We start from the raw sequence: 15,925 nt of genomic DNA on the forward strand, positions 1-15,925 counted from the left end.
GCCTCCACCTGGTGGAGCCGATTTCCCAGAGAGCCATTTACCACAGTCCTTTGGCTGCGACCTTCCAACCAATTTCTTATCCAATGAACACTCTGCCCTTCAAATCCATCTCACACATCTCTCCACAGAGATAAGGAAGTGATGTGGGACCATGCCAAAGGACTTCCAAAAGTCCAGGGAGATTTCTGTACCACCCTGTGTAACTGATGTACTGACAAAGCATCCACATTATCATTCTGACCATAAAGAACCAGGACATGTATTGAACTGTGGGGAAAATACTGATTTCTCTTTTAGATCCTTGTAATATTGAGCTAAAGAAAGCATTGTAGATCCTAGGACTAAGGCTGTGTTATAGTAAACACACATCTTTTTACAGCACACACGAAGAAATTGTTTATTAGATTGATTCTTTGCTTACAAGTGGCACCTGGTAGATAAGTGTGTTTCTGTAACTTAGCAACCTTCCCTTCAGTACCCAGAGAGCTGTTATTGGAATGGTCTGGAGTTCAGCAAAGGAATCATTACCAGAGCTGCAGTGACACAACAGACTGGGTCTGACAACAAGAACAGAAATAACAACTTGTACACAGGGGTAATTTGGGAAGTTATTATTAAATATTAGGGGAAAAAAGTCAGGACATGAGACAATCAAGATTAAATAGAAACATGGCATATCACTTGGATTAGAGTAAATAGGTAAGGAAGAAGAGGATGTGAAATCCTAACTAACAGTGAGCAGATGTATGTGTTGGAAATAATTTATATTATATAGAATATCAGTGAAATGTGTTGTGGGTTAGGTGCAGTTTCAAATAATATATTAACGTGAAAGGGACACAGAATTCAATAGCTGATCCCAAGTGTGCAGAAACAAACAAACAAACAACTACAACAAAAAACCCTGCATTGATATGTAGCCATTGACACACACAGTTTGTTGTCTTTGGGTTTTAAGCAAAGAAAGAATAAAACGCTTTGTGCCTCAACCCAGGAATTGCTGAGATGTGTTCTCTCCCCTGTCCTGTAGAGGGGCAGTGACAGAGCAGCACAGGGGGCACCTGGGAGCCAGGCAAGGTGAGCACAGCGCAGCTGGGCGCTGAGTTCCAGGCTGATTTTGGGGTCCCAGCCCCGCAGCATGAGGCTCCGTGTGCCTTCCCCTCTGCAGGACAGCCCGGCCCCACCGCCCCACAGGCAGCCCCTGGCAGCTCAGTGCAGGCACTGTGTGGGGCAGCATGCGTGCAGTGGTACAGAGATGGGCCCCCAGCACAGCCCCTGACACCACATGTCCTCCTTCTCACAGCACCTACTTCCTCCCCTTTAGTTCATCTTCCTCTTCATCACGGTGCACCCTGGCTCACCTTTTAGCTCTTTCCCCCCAGTTTGGCAAACTTCCATTGCTTGTCTTGCCACAATCAACAACTTTCTATCTTGGTCTGGTGTAAGTGCAAACAGTTATATCAAACCCAAGAACAAGTTCTTGCACCTGGTGGAGGCAAAAAAGTGATTTCAGAGCTTCTGTGAAACAGGATCATTGATAAAAACAGGGCTGTTCACACACCAGTCAAAGCTAAACACAGAAGTTTTACGACGAGCACACTCTGATTCCTTCTGCTAAAGTAATATATTGTTCAACCGGCTAATACATTGATCCCATTTGCTAATCAAGCCTATATCAGCTCCACGGTGCCTGCTGGCATCTCATTTGCCTGCAGACACAGAGGCGGAACATGGAGGCTGTGAGAAAGTCAGCACTGAGCCAGAGTTCCTATGGGCTCCAGGAGAAAGAGAGCACGGTGATGCCTCAGTACAAGTGGAAGGAAGCCAAACATATGTGTAGGACCATGATAACCACTAATGATAATTACACACACACACATATATATGAACAGCAAAGAAAAATGAAGTGATAAACATAAATAAATATTATAATCAGTAAGGAACATAAGTTTGTTATTGTACAGACTGAGTCACTTGTTGAGACAGATGTGAAAGTTTATCCCTGCTGAAATGTGACCAGGGCATCATTTTCCTCACCGCATTCTTGAGCTCCTGGTTCCTCATGCTGTAGATGAGGGGGTTCACTGCTGGAGGCACCACCGAGTACAGAAATGACACCACCAGGTCCAGGGATGGGGAGGAGATGGAGGGGAGCTTCAGGTAGGCAACCATGCCTGTGCTGACAAAGAGGGAGACCACGGCCAGGTGAGGGAGGCACGTGGAGAAGGCTTTGTGCCGTCCCTGCTCAGAGGGCATCCTCAGCACGGCCCTGAAGATCTGCACATAGGAGAAAAGAATGAAAACAAAGCACCCAGATGCTAAAGAGGCACTGATCACAAGAAGCCAAATCTCTTTGAGGTAGGAGTGTGAGCAGGAGAGCTTGAGGATCTGGGGGATTTCACAGAAGAACTGGTCCACTGCATTGCCTTGGCAAAAAGGCAGAGAAAATGTATTGGCAGTGTGCAGCAGGGAATAGAGAACCCCAGTGCCCCAGGCAGCTGCTGCCATGGTGGCACAAGCTCTGCTGTCCATCAAGGTCCCGTAGTGCAGGGGCTTGCAGATGGCAACGTAGCGGTCATAGGACATGATGGTGAGAATTAAATACTCTGCCAATATCAGAAAGACAAACAGGAAGGTCTGGGCAACACATCCAGCATAGGAGATGGTCCTGGTGTCCCAGAGGGCATTGGCCATGGCTTTGGGGAGAGTGGTGGAGATGCAGCCCAGGTCGAGGAGGGCGAGGTTGAGGAGGAAGAAGTACATGGGGGTGTGCAGGCGGTGGTGGCAGGCTACGGCTGTGCTGATGAGGCCGTTGCCCAGGAGGGCAGCCAGGTAGATGCCCAGCAAGAGCCAGAAGTGCAGGAGCTGCAGCTGCCGCGTGTCTGCCAACGCCAGCAGGAGGAACTCGCTGATGGAGCTGCTGTTGGGCATCTGCAGTACTTCTGGGCACCAGGACCTGTTCAAGGAGGATAAAAGTCAAGGACAAGTCTTTCCATGTGGGCTGTGTTCATTCATGTCCATGATGTGATCTACATTTCATGAGGTCAAATTTGCCATGAGGGTCTCTGCACTTTTAATCTCAATGAAGCAGACTTGTCCCTATGGTTACATGGAACCATGGTGATGGTGTGGGGTCAAACTTTACTTACAGAATATATCAGATAAAATCACTTCTAATGCAGAAGTGCTGGTCTGCATCTGAATGTTAATGCCAAAAATATGTGGATAAATTAGAAGTTCTAGAGATCACTTTTTCCTTCAAATTCTCATCCTGCTCACCATGCCTAAGGAGTGTTTGCTGAAGTCTGAACAGCTGTAAGACCTGAGAGGCAAAGGGATTCACTGCTGCTTAGTGCAGAGTAAGGGGAGCTGACTGGGTTTCTTTCCAATTGCTCTGAGCTTGACTACTTAGCAGATGCAAGACAATTGCATTACCATAAAATTATGAAGTCAGACGCACTCAGAAAACAGGAGTCCACAGCCCATCACTGTGTATTCACACTTTCTCAATGTACTTCAGCAGTGCCTCATCACCACACATTTGCAAATGACCCCTAACACTGATTTCACCAACCCCACAGCATTTGCATATTGCATCTCTCTGCTTCTTCCCTGCACTTTGATTTCATGACTAGGGGAAATATTTGCATCCTGAAGGTCAGCTCACGGCTCTGAAGGACACCTCAGGGAGATGTGTCCAACTGATGGCATCTCATTAAGGGAAAGCCAGCTCCTTCCCAGCCTCACAGACTGCATTGCCCACAGCCCCAGGCAGTGGCTCTCAGCCCCTGTGCACTGCAGAGGGTGATGGACACGTGCCTGGGGAGATGCTGCTCTGCTCTGCTGGAGCTCTGCCTGCACAGGAGGTGGTTCATGCATCGGACCCCATGGCCATGTGGGCAGAAACGTTTCTAGGTGGGAGCTTGCTCAGAGGAAGGTCCCTGCACTGAAGGGGGTAATTCCCTGATCATATCTCTGTGGTCTGCAGATTTTCATCCTGGGGGCTGTTTTCCTGCCATTTCCCTGACTGAGCATGCAGACACCAGCCCAAATCTCTGCATTCCTATTTGCTGTCCAGAACCCACTCTGTCTGCAGGGCACTATCTAAGTGCATGTTTATTTTTTCAAGTGAAAAAGGGAACCTAAGAGAGCTCCCATGGCTTTACTGAAAGAATATATACGTTAAAGGAAAGCAGAGAGGTAAAATGCACTTAAGGGTTCTCTCTTGATGTGCCCTCAGAGCTGTGCTCTGATGCTGCAGCAGGGAAGCCCTCAGCTGGAACAGCTCTTGTTCCATGATAAAGAAACACAGAGTGTATGCAGCCTGATCTGCACTGGGATGTGCCAGATTTGGTGATCCCTGTTGGAAAAGTGTTTGCATTACCTATAGTGAGAGACTTACCTTGTCAGTGGCTGAAAGCAATGCTCCTGCAGTGAGGTCGCAGCCTATTCACACCCCACACATCCTGTAATCCCTCTCTCCTTTCTCTTCCATCTTCATGTCACCTGCCGAATGCGCCCCTTGTGCTGAGGCAGAGTACACGGGAGCTGCTCTTAGTCAGAGCTGTGTCTCTGCAGCACTGCCCACTTGTAGGAGCTCCCTGTGTCCCAGGAGCTCAGAACAGCTCAGCAGCAGAGGATGTGATTTCTATCCTCCCAGTGATCTCCCTGGAGATGTGCCTGGGTCTCCGTGGCCAAAAGCTCCTGAAAGACAACAGTGTCATGATTGTACTCTGAAATATGCTGAATTAACCACCAAATGCCCACTGGACAAGGACTAATTCCAGACATACTGTTAGTCCTTCATTGAGTGTTGCTGTAACGAAAAGAGCACACAGGCAAGGACAGGGATGGGTAGACTTGCCCTGGGCAGGGCAGTGATCCTGCTGAGGCAGTGCTGGCATCTCATCCCTAGATGGAATCCCTATGGCGGAAATAGGTTTGAGATTTCTCTGGTTCAGTTCAGATGTGCACAAGGAGTTGCCTGCATGTGAGCTCCTGCTCTGAGTCCTTGGTCCTCCAGAGGAGAGTCAGTTGCTCACACACAGAGCCTGGGTGATGACCAAGGTGCCTGGGGTGCTCCTGGATGTGTGCTAGTGCTTGGGAAGTGTGTGGGAAATCCCTGAGACAGACACCTCCTTCCTGAGCATCAGCTGAGGGCAAGAGAGGGGTTAGAGCTATTCTTGGCCATCCCAAATGACAACAGACCACTGCGTTTAGGGCACTGGAGTATGTCTTTTTTACTCATCTCCATGGAGTATGCAGAGTTATTCAGCTGACTGTATGGATGAGCTCACAAAAGAAGAGGCAGATCTTCCTGTGTTCTCCATCTGCTGCCTATTCTGGAGCTCAAGGCACTACAGAGCTGACACACATCTGTGTTCTTCACCTGAAGAAGCCTCAGTTTTCTATGTGCTCTCATGTGAATGACATCAGAAGCAGCCTAGTGTCATACCAGTTCCCTGGGCTGTCCAGCACACTCACATGCAGCTGCAAATGCAGCACAGGGCCTTCAGGAAAGCCATGCCCAGGAGTGTCCATGCTGCTTGGACAACTTGGCGCCCCACAGTGGGTCCCATGATTATGTGCCACCTTCATAGATACCATGGATGCACTGAATCCAATAATGCCTCCTGAACAGGACGATTTCTTATATGGTTTTACACGAATGAGAACACCAATATGTGCTGGGCTAGAAAGCTTTGTACACTTGCAGGTCTGAGTTCTTGCTTGGATCACAGGGACGTGGTTTAATGGCTTCCACAACTGGACTGTAGCACAAGTCTTTATGATAGATGGATGAGGAGACAAGGAAGGGCAACTGCTCTCTGTGGGAGTGCACTGAGCTCTTCCTGGGGATGGCAGAGCAGCCAGGTCAGAGTGAATGGCAATGGCAAACCGAGGAGACCAACAGTGTCTGCTCCTGGCTTCCTGATCAGGAAGAGCAAGTGGAAGGTGCCCTCTGCAGACAGATGGGAGCCTGATGTTGTCAGGCCCTTGTCCCCTTTGGGGGCCTTTTTCACTCCAGTACCTGCTGCAGGGACGGCACAGCAGGGCATACAAGATCCAGGATATCCTTGGACAGCGCAGCTGACAGTTTCTTCGCCAAACCTCAGAGGAACCAAAGAGGAGAGGTGCTCTGCTGCATCTCATACTCACCGGCAAGGAAGGGCTGGTGGAGAAGTTGAAGGTCAAAGTGAACCTGGTCTGCAGTGGCCATGGGATGGTGGAGCTGAGGAGTCTGAAGGGAGGGCAAAAGTCAACCTCACACCTTTGGGTTTCAGGAGAGCACACCTTGGCTTCTTCAAGTGTCTGTGGTGTATGGTACAGAAAGAAAGCAGATATAGGAATTGGAAACAAGATGTGGTCAGCTGGGAGCAATGCAGAGTGTTTGTCCTAGTGCACCTGCTGAGATTAGTTTAGAAAGTCTAAAGCTCACACAGAATTGAACCTGCCCAGACATATCAAAGACAGAAGGGCTTTCAGAAATTTATACACTGCAAAAGGAAAGCTAGGGTGAATGTGAGCTCACAGTGAAATGGGGCATGCTACCTGGCATGAAGGGCGTGAAGCGTCCTGTGCTGCATGTGACCTTCTAAAACAAGGTCTGAGAACGTGAGAAGATCTCAGTATCACAGTGTGACCCAGATAGTGGGAACACTGAGAGCTGCCATGGACAATTCTCGGCAGGGAAATTCTGGGGAGCGCCAGGCTCTGTTCAAAACACAGATGGATTTTCTTTTATTTTTGAAGCGGTAAGTCTGAAAGATGTTCATGTCAATAAAACTGAAGCAATTGAACTGAATTGAATGGATTGAAGACCAAGACAGAAATCAGTGAAAATGAGTTAACACACCTCTCAAGTTCTGAAATACTCATGAGATCTGGTATTTTTTAAGTTGAAAATTCAAGTCTTTCAGGGGATTTTGTGTCCTTTCTATCTTATTCCAAAAAGAACAGCATTTTGCAGAACTGTGTTAGCAGGAAACACAAGCCTTCAGGTACAGGGACACAGACTGTGTTTCATTGTTCATCATGAAGGAATTCTGTTTGTTGGAAAAAAGAGAAATCTTTCATTGCCCATGTGCAGCTGGTTCTCTGAGGAATTGGTGCCAGTGCCAATGCCCTGTGACCAATGCCCAGCATCCACCGCTGCTCTACCTTGCTGTGTATTTGATGTCCCTCATCCTCCAGGTGTCTCCAGCTCTCCGAAATCAATGACCATGGTTCAGGGCAAGTTTTCTGCAGGCCAGCTGGACACATGCTCTTCCCACTGCTCTACAAATTTTTCCTTCCCTTGCTCTTTGTTCACTCAGATACCTCCCAGTTGTCTGGCTGATCTGCGAACTTCAGGGAGATTATAGGAACTTGCTCCACCTCTGCAAAGTCTGATGGACTCTTTGATCAACTCCTTAACTGTCTACCTATGTCTTCCTATCTCTGCCTAACATATTTCTTGTACAGATATTCCCAGTAAAAGACAAACCTCATTAGGTGTGGTTTGGACAAGGCATGCAGTTGATTACATTGTTCTACTGTTCATTCAATTGCATGATGTTTACAGCTGATGGCAAAAAAAAAAAAAAAATCTTTCATTTCCCATGTGCAGCTGGTTCACTGAGGAAAGCCAGTGGGCGTTGGTGCAAATGAGGTTTAAAACCGAGTAAAGGAATGCAGAGAAGTGTGATGTGAGAAAAACTGATGCAAGTCCCATGGGGCCAATGGGAGTAGAAATGGGGTGGAGTAGCTGGGGAGGACATTTGTCCACACAGTGATGGGGCAAAGCTCATTAGGGGACATCCTGGGTCAATATAATTTACAAAGTGCTGCTGCAACTTCTTGTTTAAACCCAACTATAAATAAATAAATAAATAGTCTTCATAAATGCCCATCATTGTCTTCCTCTTTAAGCACTTTCGAGATACCTCTCCAATTTGCTGTACAAGTTCTGAACAGCTGAAGAAGATGACAGGAAGGCACAAGGCACAGGAGGGCTCTTCAGGTTGTAATGGGCCCCACGGGACTTTTGCTGCTGAGTCCATCCACCTCCAGTTCTGAGAGAAGATTGCACAGAGTGCTCAAGAAGAGAAAGTCAGTAGTAACAGTGAAGTTTCCTGGAGTATTAATGGGCCCCACTGAGGGCCATGGACAAGCCAGCTTCCCCAGGGACTCGTTAGAGCAGATAATTGGAAGCCATGATTGCAGGCAGACCAAGGCACTGGGATGGTGGCTGTGATGCTGAGCAAAGCCTCCTTTGTCTTCTGAAGCAGAAAGGCCAAGGCCTGATGCCCAGAGCCTTGGCAGGGAGATCGTGTCCCTCGTGCTGGCTCAGGGCCCTTCCTGGGGCAGTGGGATGGAGGTTTGTCTGATGTCAAATGAAAGACCAGGGCACAGCAGCTGCCAGACTCTGCATGGGGTGCAAGGATGCCGTGAGGCCCAAGTCCCATGTGGGCAGTGTGTCTCATGCCAGGATGTGGGATGTGAGAGGGGCTCAGTCTGAACAAGCAGTCAATCCCAACAGAACTTTGAACTCCCAGGCCCAAGGTGGAGGCACCATTTCCTCACTGGTAGCATTTGGTTCTGGGGATGCCGTGTTTGATGCTCACCCACATGCAGAGCTCCTGTCTGACTGCAACACCACTGTGCTCATATCAGCTGTGACGACACAGTGGAGCTGAAATCACTGAGCTTGTCTCCCCTTTCCAGCACAGTGACTCTGACATCACTGTAATAATGATCACTGCCATAACCCAGTAATTCTGACATCACTGCTCTCCACACTTTTGAGAGAACATCGTGACTGTGTTACTGAACTCCTACCCACAGTGACACCACAGTCATTCCAACCCACCGTGCTTGTATCCAGCTTGTCATGGAATCCTAGGACAACCCACAATGGGAAGGACCCATAGTGATCATCAGGTCCAACGTTTGGCTCCACACACCCGTCCTAAAAGCAGAGCATATGACTGAGTGTGTTGTCTTGTTACGGAGTTATCTGGATCAATGTGTGTCCGTGACAGAGGGCTGAAGGCTTGGCAGTCCCACTGGCCAAAAAATAAAATAAAATAAAAATAAATAAATAAATAAATAAATTTATAATAATAAAAATAATAAAAAACAGCATCAATGATTGAAGAAGGAAACTTATTTTTACTAAACATGATACTGGAATGTAAGATAACACAATGTTATAAAATAAAATTGGAATTCAGGGTAATAACTCAAACATAATGAGAGAGCAAGTGTCTGAAACCAAAAGCCTTACTTTGAACTGAAGGCGCACGGCTGGGGCGCGCAGCCACACACTGCCAGGCAGCGAGCAAGTGAGAGATCCCAGGTCTTCCTCCCACGGCTTATCTTCCCCTCTGAACTCAGAGTCCCCTGGGATATGCGGTTCTTCTTCTCTTCTGAGAACCAGGTATCCAGAAAGTTGTCCGTCCACAGAACTGGAGTATTAACTCTTTAATTCCCGGTGCTTTACATGATGTTATGATGTGGAATACTGATAACAAGAATCATAAAACCATGACACCAGATGGGGCATTGGCAGCTTTGCTCGGCACACACAATCTGTTAGGACAAACAATGCTTCCGAAATCAGCTTGGCTACTGGTGATTAATTCATCTGACTTCAAAGTACGTTTTGCAGAGATGACCCTGTTGTCTATCGGGAGCTGCCAGCCCTGCAGCCCCAAGGGCATCTCCAGGGAGAGCAGTGAGGAAGAGAAAATGACATCCTCTGCTGGGCTGGGCTGGGCTGGGCTCCTGGGACTCAGGGAGCTCCTACAAGTGGGCAGCGCTGCAGAGAGACAGCTGTGCCCAGGAGCAGCTCTTCTGCACAGCACAGCCTGCAGGTGACAGGAGGAGAGGAGAGAAAGGGCAGAGAGCTTATAGGATATGTATGGTTTGAGCAGGTGTTGAGTTCACTGCAGGAGCACTGCTCACAGCCTTTGACAAGGTAAGTCTCACTGCAGGCTTTGACTCTGCCGCCTGCCAGGCTCAGCACTCAGCACTCAGCACTCAGCACTCAGCACTCAGCCTGCCCGGGGAGCTGCCCAGGGCGCTGCGGGGAGATGTGTGGGGGGAAGGAGACCCACGGCAGGGCAGGGCAGAGGTCTGCTGCTGCTACAGCTGCTGCCTGGGGCAGGGGGATAACAGCTACACTCACCACTGGGTGTTTTTTTTTCCAAGGGTGCTTTGCAGGAGGAGAGACGAGGCAGGGATTTTCCAACACCTGTTCTTAGGGAAGGAGAATGAGTTGGAGGCAGAATTCTGAAAGGAGATGTGAAATATGAACACATCTCTGAGAATCCTGAGTTGTACCATTCACAATTTGCCCTTATATGAACATTCTCCTAAAGTGCTTTCAGCTGAAATTGCTATCGTTTTCTGCTGACATGAATAATGCTCTTATCCTGAAAACAGACAGCTTTCTCTAACAGAAATGTAAGTGCAGAAAAGAGGTAGGGATGGGCACTGTGAGTGCAGACAGCATAAAGATATGAGGGATGGAAATTGATTGTAAGAGGAAATTATCTAGGAAGCTGAGATATGATTAGGAAATGAGAGGAAAGTAAGAGCTGTTTCAGCTTCTACTTCTTAAGGTACACTAAAGCTCATGCAAGTAAATTGAAGTTATGGAGTTAAATGAACATTTTTCAAAGAGAAAGAAACATTTCTATAGTATAGCAGGAGGAGAGTGTCTGCAAGTTATCTTGACTTCTGTCATTATTTTCTGCACTCTGCACAGGACTCCATGCCCAGGAACTGCAGATGCCCAACAGCAGCTCCATCAGCGAGTTCCTCCTGCTGGCCTTGGCAGACACGCGGCAGCTGCAGCTCCTGCACTTCTGGCTCTTGCTGGGCATCTACCTGGCTGCCCTCCTGGGCAACGGCCTCATCAGCACAGCCGTAGCCTGCCACCACCGCCTGCACACCCCCATGGACTTCTTCCTCCTCAACCTCGCCCTCCTCGACCTGGGCTGCATCTCCACCACTCTCCCCAAAGCCATGGCCAATGCCCTCTGGGACACCAGGCACATCTCCTATGCTGGATGTGCTGCACAGGTCTTTTTCTTTTTCTTTTTGTTTTCCGCAGAGTATTGCATTCTCACCATCATGTCCTATGACCGCTACGTTGCCATCTGCAAGCCCCTGCACTACGGGACCTTGATGGACAGCAGAGCTTGTGCCACCATGGCAGCAGCTGCCTGGGGCACTGGGGCTCTCTATTCCCTGCTGCACACTGCCAATATATTTTCCCTGCCTCTCTGCCAAGGCAATGCAGTGGATCAGTTCTTCTGTGAAGTCCCCCACATCCTCAAGCTCTCATGCTCACACTCCTACTTCAGGGAATTTGGGTTTCTCCTTGTTAGTGTCTGTTTAGCCTTCGGGTGCTTTGTTTTCATTGTGCTGTCCTATGTGCAGATTTTCAGGTCCGTGTTGAGGATGTCCTCTGAGCAGGGACGGCACAAAGCCTTCTCCACGTGCCTCCCTCACCTGGCCGTGGTCTGCCTGTTTCTCAGCACAGGCATGGTTGCCTATTTGAAACCACCCTCCATCTCTTCCCCATCCCTGGACCTGGTGGTGTCATTTCTGTACTCGGTGGTGCCTCCAGCAGTGAACCCCCTCATCTATAGCATGAGGAACCAGGAGATCAAGGATGCTCTTCGGAAACTGATGACCAATTGCTTTTCGAAAGCAGTGAACTGCCCACATTTTTCTACCTAAGCATTTTAATGCAGATTTTAGCGGAATACAACTGCCTTTTTTTTTGGTTTGTATATTCATCTTCTAAGTGTAATTTATTGAATTTTTTTTTGTGTGTGTTTTATGTACTCTAATGTTTTTTGCTGAAACATCACTATCCACATCCAGTAGTACTCAGTTTGTACCTATTCAGTGTTGTCCAGACACGCTGTACATGAGTGACCAGCATTTCTGTGAAGTTTAACAAAACAAAGGACATGTAATGGCTTCGTTTGTCTTCCTTCCTATGAAACATTTCTGGAGCTGCTGGTCTAAACTGTTCTCAGAAACCCAAAATCCAGCAGGAAGCATACAACTGTTAATCAAACTGTGCATGAAAATGCACAATGTTGTGCTAAGAGACAGAATTCAGTGGTGTGGTGATGGTGTGTTGAGCTGAAACTCAATCCCATTGACCCTTAGCATTGCAGCTCCTGTGGCTTGGTGACAGTGCTGCTCTGTGGCTGCAAACACAAGCAAGGACACGCAGTAGGCAATTGTGTCACACAGTTTCCACCACAGCAAGTCCATCGTTAGTGGATATCTCCTCATGGCAGTGCCTGAAGGCTCCGGGCTTCTTTAAACGTTGCTGCCAAGAACATTCCCAAGGAACGGACTGCACAGATTCCCACACTTACTCTCCCACTCATTCTAAAACCAAGCTTTAGTTGCTAGCATTAAAATGTTATATTTAACGCTAGCCCAAACTGCAGCCCAAAACAAAACACCTATCTGTAATGCTTACCTGTACCCTAACACTGTCCTGAAAACCTTAGCAGAACACCAAACTCTCTCACTAAATCTTTGCATCATCTATGCCCCACAAGGTGACTTTTAACCCTTAATCCCTATCCTGAACTCCCAACACCCACAGAGCCTGCTCCTGCACTCTGCCCTCCTCACCTTCAACCCCTCCCCTAACCCTAAACTTTGCGTACTTGGTTATGCAGGGCAGAGCAGGTCATCCTGGATGACATGCTTGATCACATGAGGAAAGGGCGTGTGATCCATGACAACCAGCACAGCTTCACCAGAGGAAGGTCATGCTTGACCAATCTGGTGGCCTTTTATGATGGAGTGACGGCATCGGTGGACAAGGGAAAGGCGACCGATGTCATTTACCTGGACTTGAGCACAGCCTTTGACATGGTCCCCCACCACATCCTTATCTCCAAACTGGAGGGATGTGGATTTGATGGATGGACCACTCAATGGATAAGAAACTGGTTGAAAGGCCGCAGACAGAGAGTGGTCATCAATGGCTCCATGTCCAGGTGGAGGCTGGTAACGAGCGGCGTCCCCCAAGGATCTGTCTTGGGACCGGTGCTCTTTAACATCTTTATCAATGACATCGATGACGGAATCGAGTGCACCCTCAGCAAGTTTGCTGACGACACCAAGCTGAGTGGTGTGGTCGACACGGTTGAAGGAAGGGATGCCATTCAGAGGGACCTCAAGAGGCTAGAAAGGTGGGCCCGGGTGAACCTGATGAGGTTCAACACGGCAAAGTGCAGAGTTTTGCACTTGGGCCGGAGGAATCCCAAGCATCCCTACAGACTGGAAGGAGAGGTCCTTGAGAGCAGCCCTGTGGAGAAGGACCTGGGGGTCTTGGTAGACGAAAAACTTAACATGAGCCAGCAGTGTGCCCTTGCGGCTCGGAAGGCAAATGGGATCCGGGGCTCCATCAAAAGAGGGGTGGCCAGCAGGGACAGGGAGGTGACTGTCCCCCTCTACTCTGCTCTTGTGAGGCCCCATCTGGAGTACTGCGTCCAGGTCTGGAGCCCCCAGTACAAGAAAGACAGGGAGCTGTTGGAGAAGGTCCAGAGGAGGGCCACGAAGATGATCAGGGGACTGGAGCACCTCCCCTATGAGGACAGGCTGAAAGAGCTGGGCTTGTTCAGCCTGGAGAAAAGAAGGCTGCGGGGTGACCTCATTGCAGCCTTTCAGTACCTAAAGGGAGCCTACAAACAGGAGGGAAATCAACTCTTTGAAAGGGTGAGAGACAGCAGGACAAGGGGAAATGGTTTTAAGCTAAGGGAAGGGAGATTTAGGTTGGACGTCAGGGGGAAATTCTTTACGGAGAGAGTGGTGAGGTACTGGAACAGGCTGCCCAGGGAGGTTGTGGATGCCCCGTCCCTGGAGGTGTTCAAGGCCAGGTTGGATGGGGCCCTGGGCAGCCTGGTCTAGCATAAGGTAGGATGGTTGGTGGCCCTGCGTGTGGCAGGGGGGTTGGAGATTTATGATCCTTGAGGTCCCTTCCAACCCTGGCGATTCTGTGATTCTGTGAACAGCAGATCATATCTGATGCTTAGATACTGTGAGAAACACACTCAAGATCAACAATTTCTAATCAGGCAAAGATCTCTGTGAAGAGCAGTTTGTTCATTACTGCAATAATGGGCGCACACCCCCTACTGACCAGGGAGAAGTTGCACAACTAGTCAGCAAAATCCATCCCGTTATGTACCCTGGGTCTGACGCAGGTAAAGCCTCTCCTGGCACTCACTGGTTGAACATCTTAGGCTCACAATCTTCTAACACTATGGCTATGTTACACTTCCATAGCTATGTTACACTTCCATAGCTATGTTACACTTCCATAGCTACGTTTACACTTCCACACAATGCCTGCTACCAATCCATTGTCTATGGGAATATTCTGGACTTTTTATTGTGATAGGAGGACAATATTTTCACTTGTTCTGTCTCTTCTTTACCTTAGTGCATGTACCAATTCTTCCTAGGTCGAAATGCCCCAGTCTCAACTTGACTCTGTTCAGGAGTTTTCTTTGTAAAAGGTTTCTTATCCTATGCTATATACAGAAAATACTGAAACTTCCACTGCAAAAAAAAAACCAATCTGCCTCTCACAGGCCCATGGCCATTCTGGGCCCTTCTGGACACAAATGAAAGGGGATTGTATTTGCACCATGGTAAAACATAGTATCATTATTATGATTATTAATATCATTATTCAACCTGCTGGGTCATCCTGAAATCAAGGTCCGTCTGTCCACGTGTGGGTCATTCAAGACTCCTGTAGACACAAAAGGAAGCAAAATGCACTCAGTCACATTTGATTGCAAGCATTAAAAATTGACATCTATCAGGTGCTTATTCAGGATACCTTTGCCAAACAATGTCTTGCTTCTCACACTTAGGGATTTTGGGGTATAGATAGTACCACTGATATTGCTCCAATCTGAGGCGTTTTCAGCAGTACAGGTTGTTGCAGAATCCCATAGGATCTTTTCCTGGCTTGGTATGAACTTCTAGGATGGTTGTATTCACAGATAGACAAATGGCTTTCATGTTGAGGCAGCCACCCCCACTTCATCTATTAGTTAATTGGTAGGCAGCATTATACAATTGCAAACACCACCCAGATTCAAGTATTTCTGAAAGAAACTTAACCAACCAGTTGGTGAGTTCAGAGATGCCCTTAGCCTGAGAATAGGAGGGAGTGTGGCATACCCAACAAACCCCTTCCTACTTGGCCCAGTCTTAGAATCATAGAATCATAGAATCCTTAGAGTTGGAAGGGACCTCTGAAGGTCATCCAGCCCAACTCCCCTGCAGTGCACAAGGTCACCACAGCTCCATCAGGCTGCCCAGGGCCTGTGCAGCCTCACTTGGAAAATCTCCAGAGACAGGGCATCAACCACATCAGTGGCCCATCTGTGCCTGTGCCTCGCCACCCTCACTGTAAAATACTTCTTCATTATATCTAACTTAAATCTACCCTCTTTGAGCTTGAAGCCATTTCCCTTTGTCCTTGCCACAGACTTTGCTGAAGATTCTGTCCCCTTCTTTCCTGTAGCTCCCCTTTAGATACTGACAGGCTGCTCTCAGGTTGCCTTGCAGCCTTCTCTTCTCCAGGCTGCACAGCCCCACCTCTCTGCCTGTCCTTGTAAGAGAGGTGTTCCGTTCTGTGGATCAGTTTTGTGGCCCTTCTTTATACGTGCCCCAACAGCTCCATGTCTCCCCTGTACTGAGGACTCCACATCTGGACGCAGTACTGCAGGTGAATTCTCACCAGCGCGCAGTAGAGGAGCAGGATCACCTCTCTTACCCTGCTGGCCACGCTTCTTCTGAAGCAACCCAGAGTACGGCTGGCTTTCTGGGCTGTGAGGGCACACTGCTGGCTCACATCCAGCTTCCCATCCATGGTCGT

General features: G+C 48.4%; 2 protein-coding genes across 2 annotated transcripts; one reads left to right on the forward strand and one right to left on the reverse strand.

Moving 5' to 3' along the window:
* Nucleotides 1–1,670: 1,670 nt before the first annotated feature.
* Nucleotides 1,671–2,586, reverse strand: LOC149914541 (olfactory receptor 14J1-like). The gene is made up of 2 exons (XM_090126414.1): nucleotides 2,038–2,586; nucleotides 1,671–1,709 (listed from the first exon to the last, which is right to left on the reverse strand). The coding sequence occupies exons 1-2, from the start codon at nucleotides 2,584–2,586 to the stop codon at nucleotides 1,671–1,673; spliced, it is 588 nt and encodes a 195-aa protein (XP_089982540.1).
* Nucleotides 2,587–10,776: 8,190 nt separating this feature from the next.
* On the forward strand, nucleotides 10,777–11,733 carry LOC149914542 (olfactory receptor 14J1-like). The gene has a single exon (XM_090126415.1). It carries the CDS (start codon nucleotides 10,777–10,779, stop codon nucleotides 11,731–11,733), a length of 957 nt encoding a protein of 318 aa, XP_089982541.1.
* The last annotated feature ends 4,192 nt before the right edge of the window (nucleotides 11,734–15,925 follow it).

Source organism: Phasianus colchicus, chromosome 29 (genome assembly GCF_987193195.1).
Source record: "Phasianus colchicus chromosome 29, bPhaCol1.hap1.1, whole genome shotgun sequence".
NCBI classification, from domain to species: domain Eukaryota; kingdom Metazoa; phylum Chordata; class Aves; order Galliformes; family Phasianidae; genus Phasianus; species Phasianus colchicus.

Coding starts and splice junctions, on each gene's coding strand:
- LOC149914541 (XM_090126414.1), bottom strand. CDS start 2,586: ATGTCCTATGACCGCTACGTTGCCATCTGCAAGCCCCTGCACTACGGG. Junction 1,710..2,037: donor ACCAGGAGCTCAAGAATGCG/GTGAGGAAAATG, acceptor CTGTGTCTGCAG/GCAAATGAGATGCCAGCAGG.
- LOC149914542 (XM_090126415.1), top strand. CDS start 10,777: ATGCCCAACAGCAGCTCCATCAGCGAGTTCCTCCTGCTGGCCTTGGCA.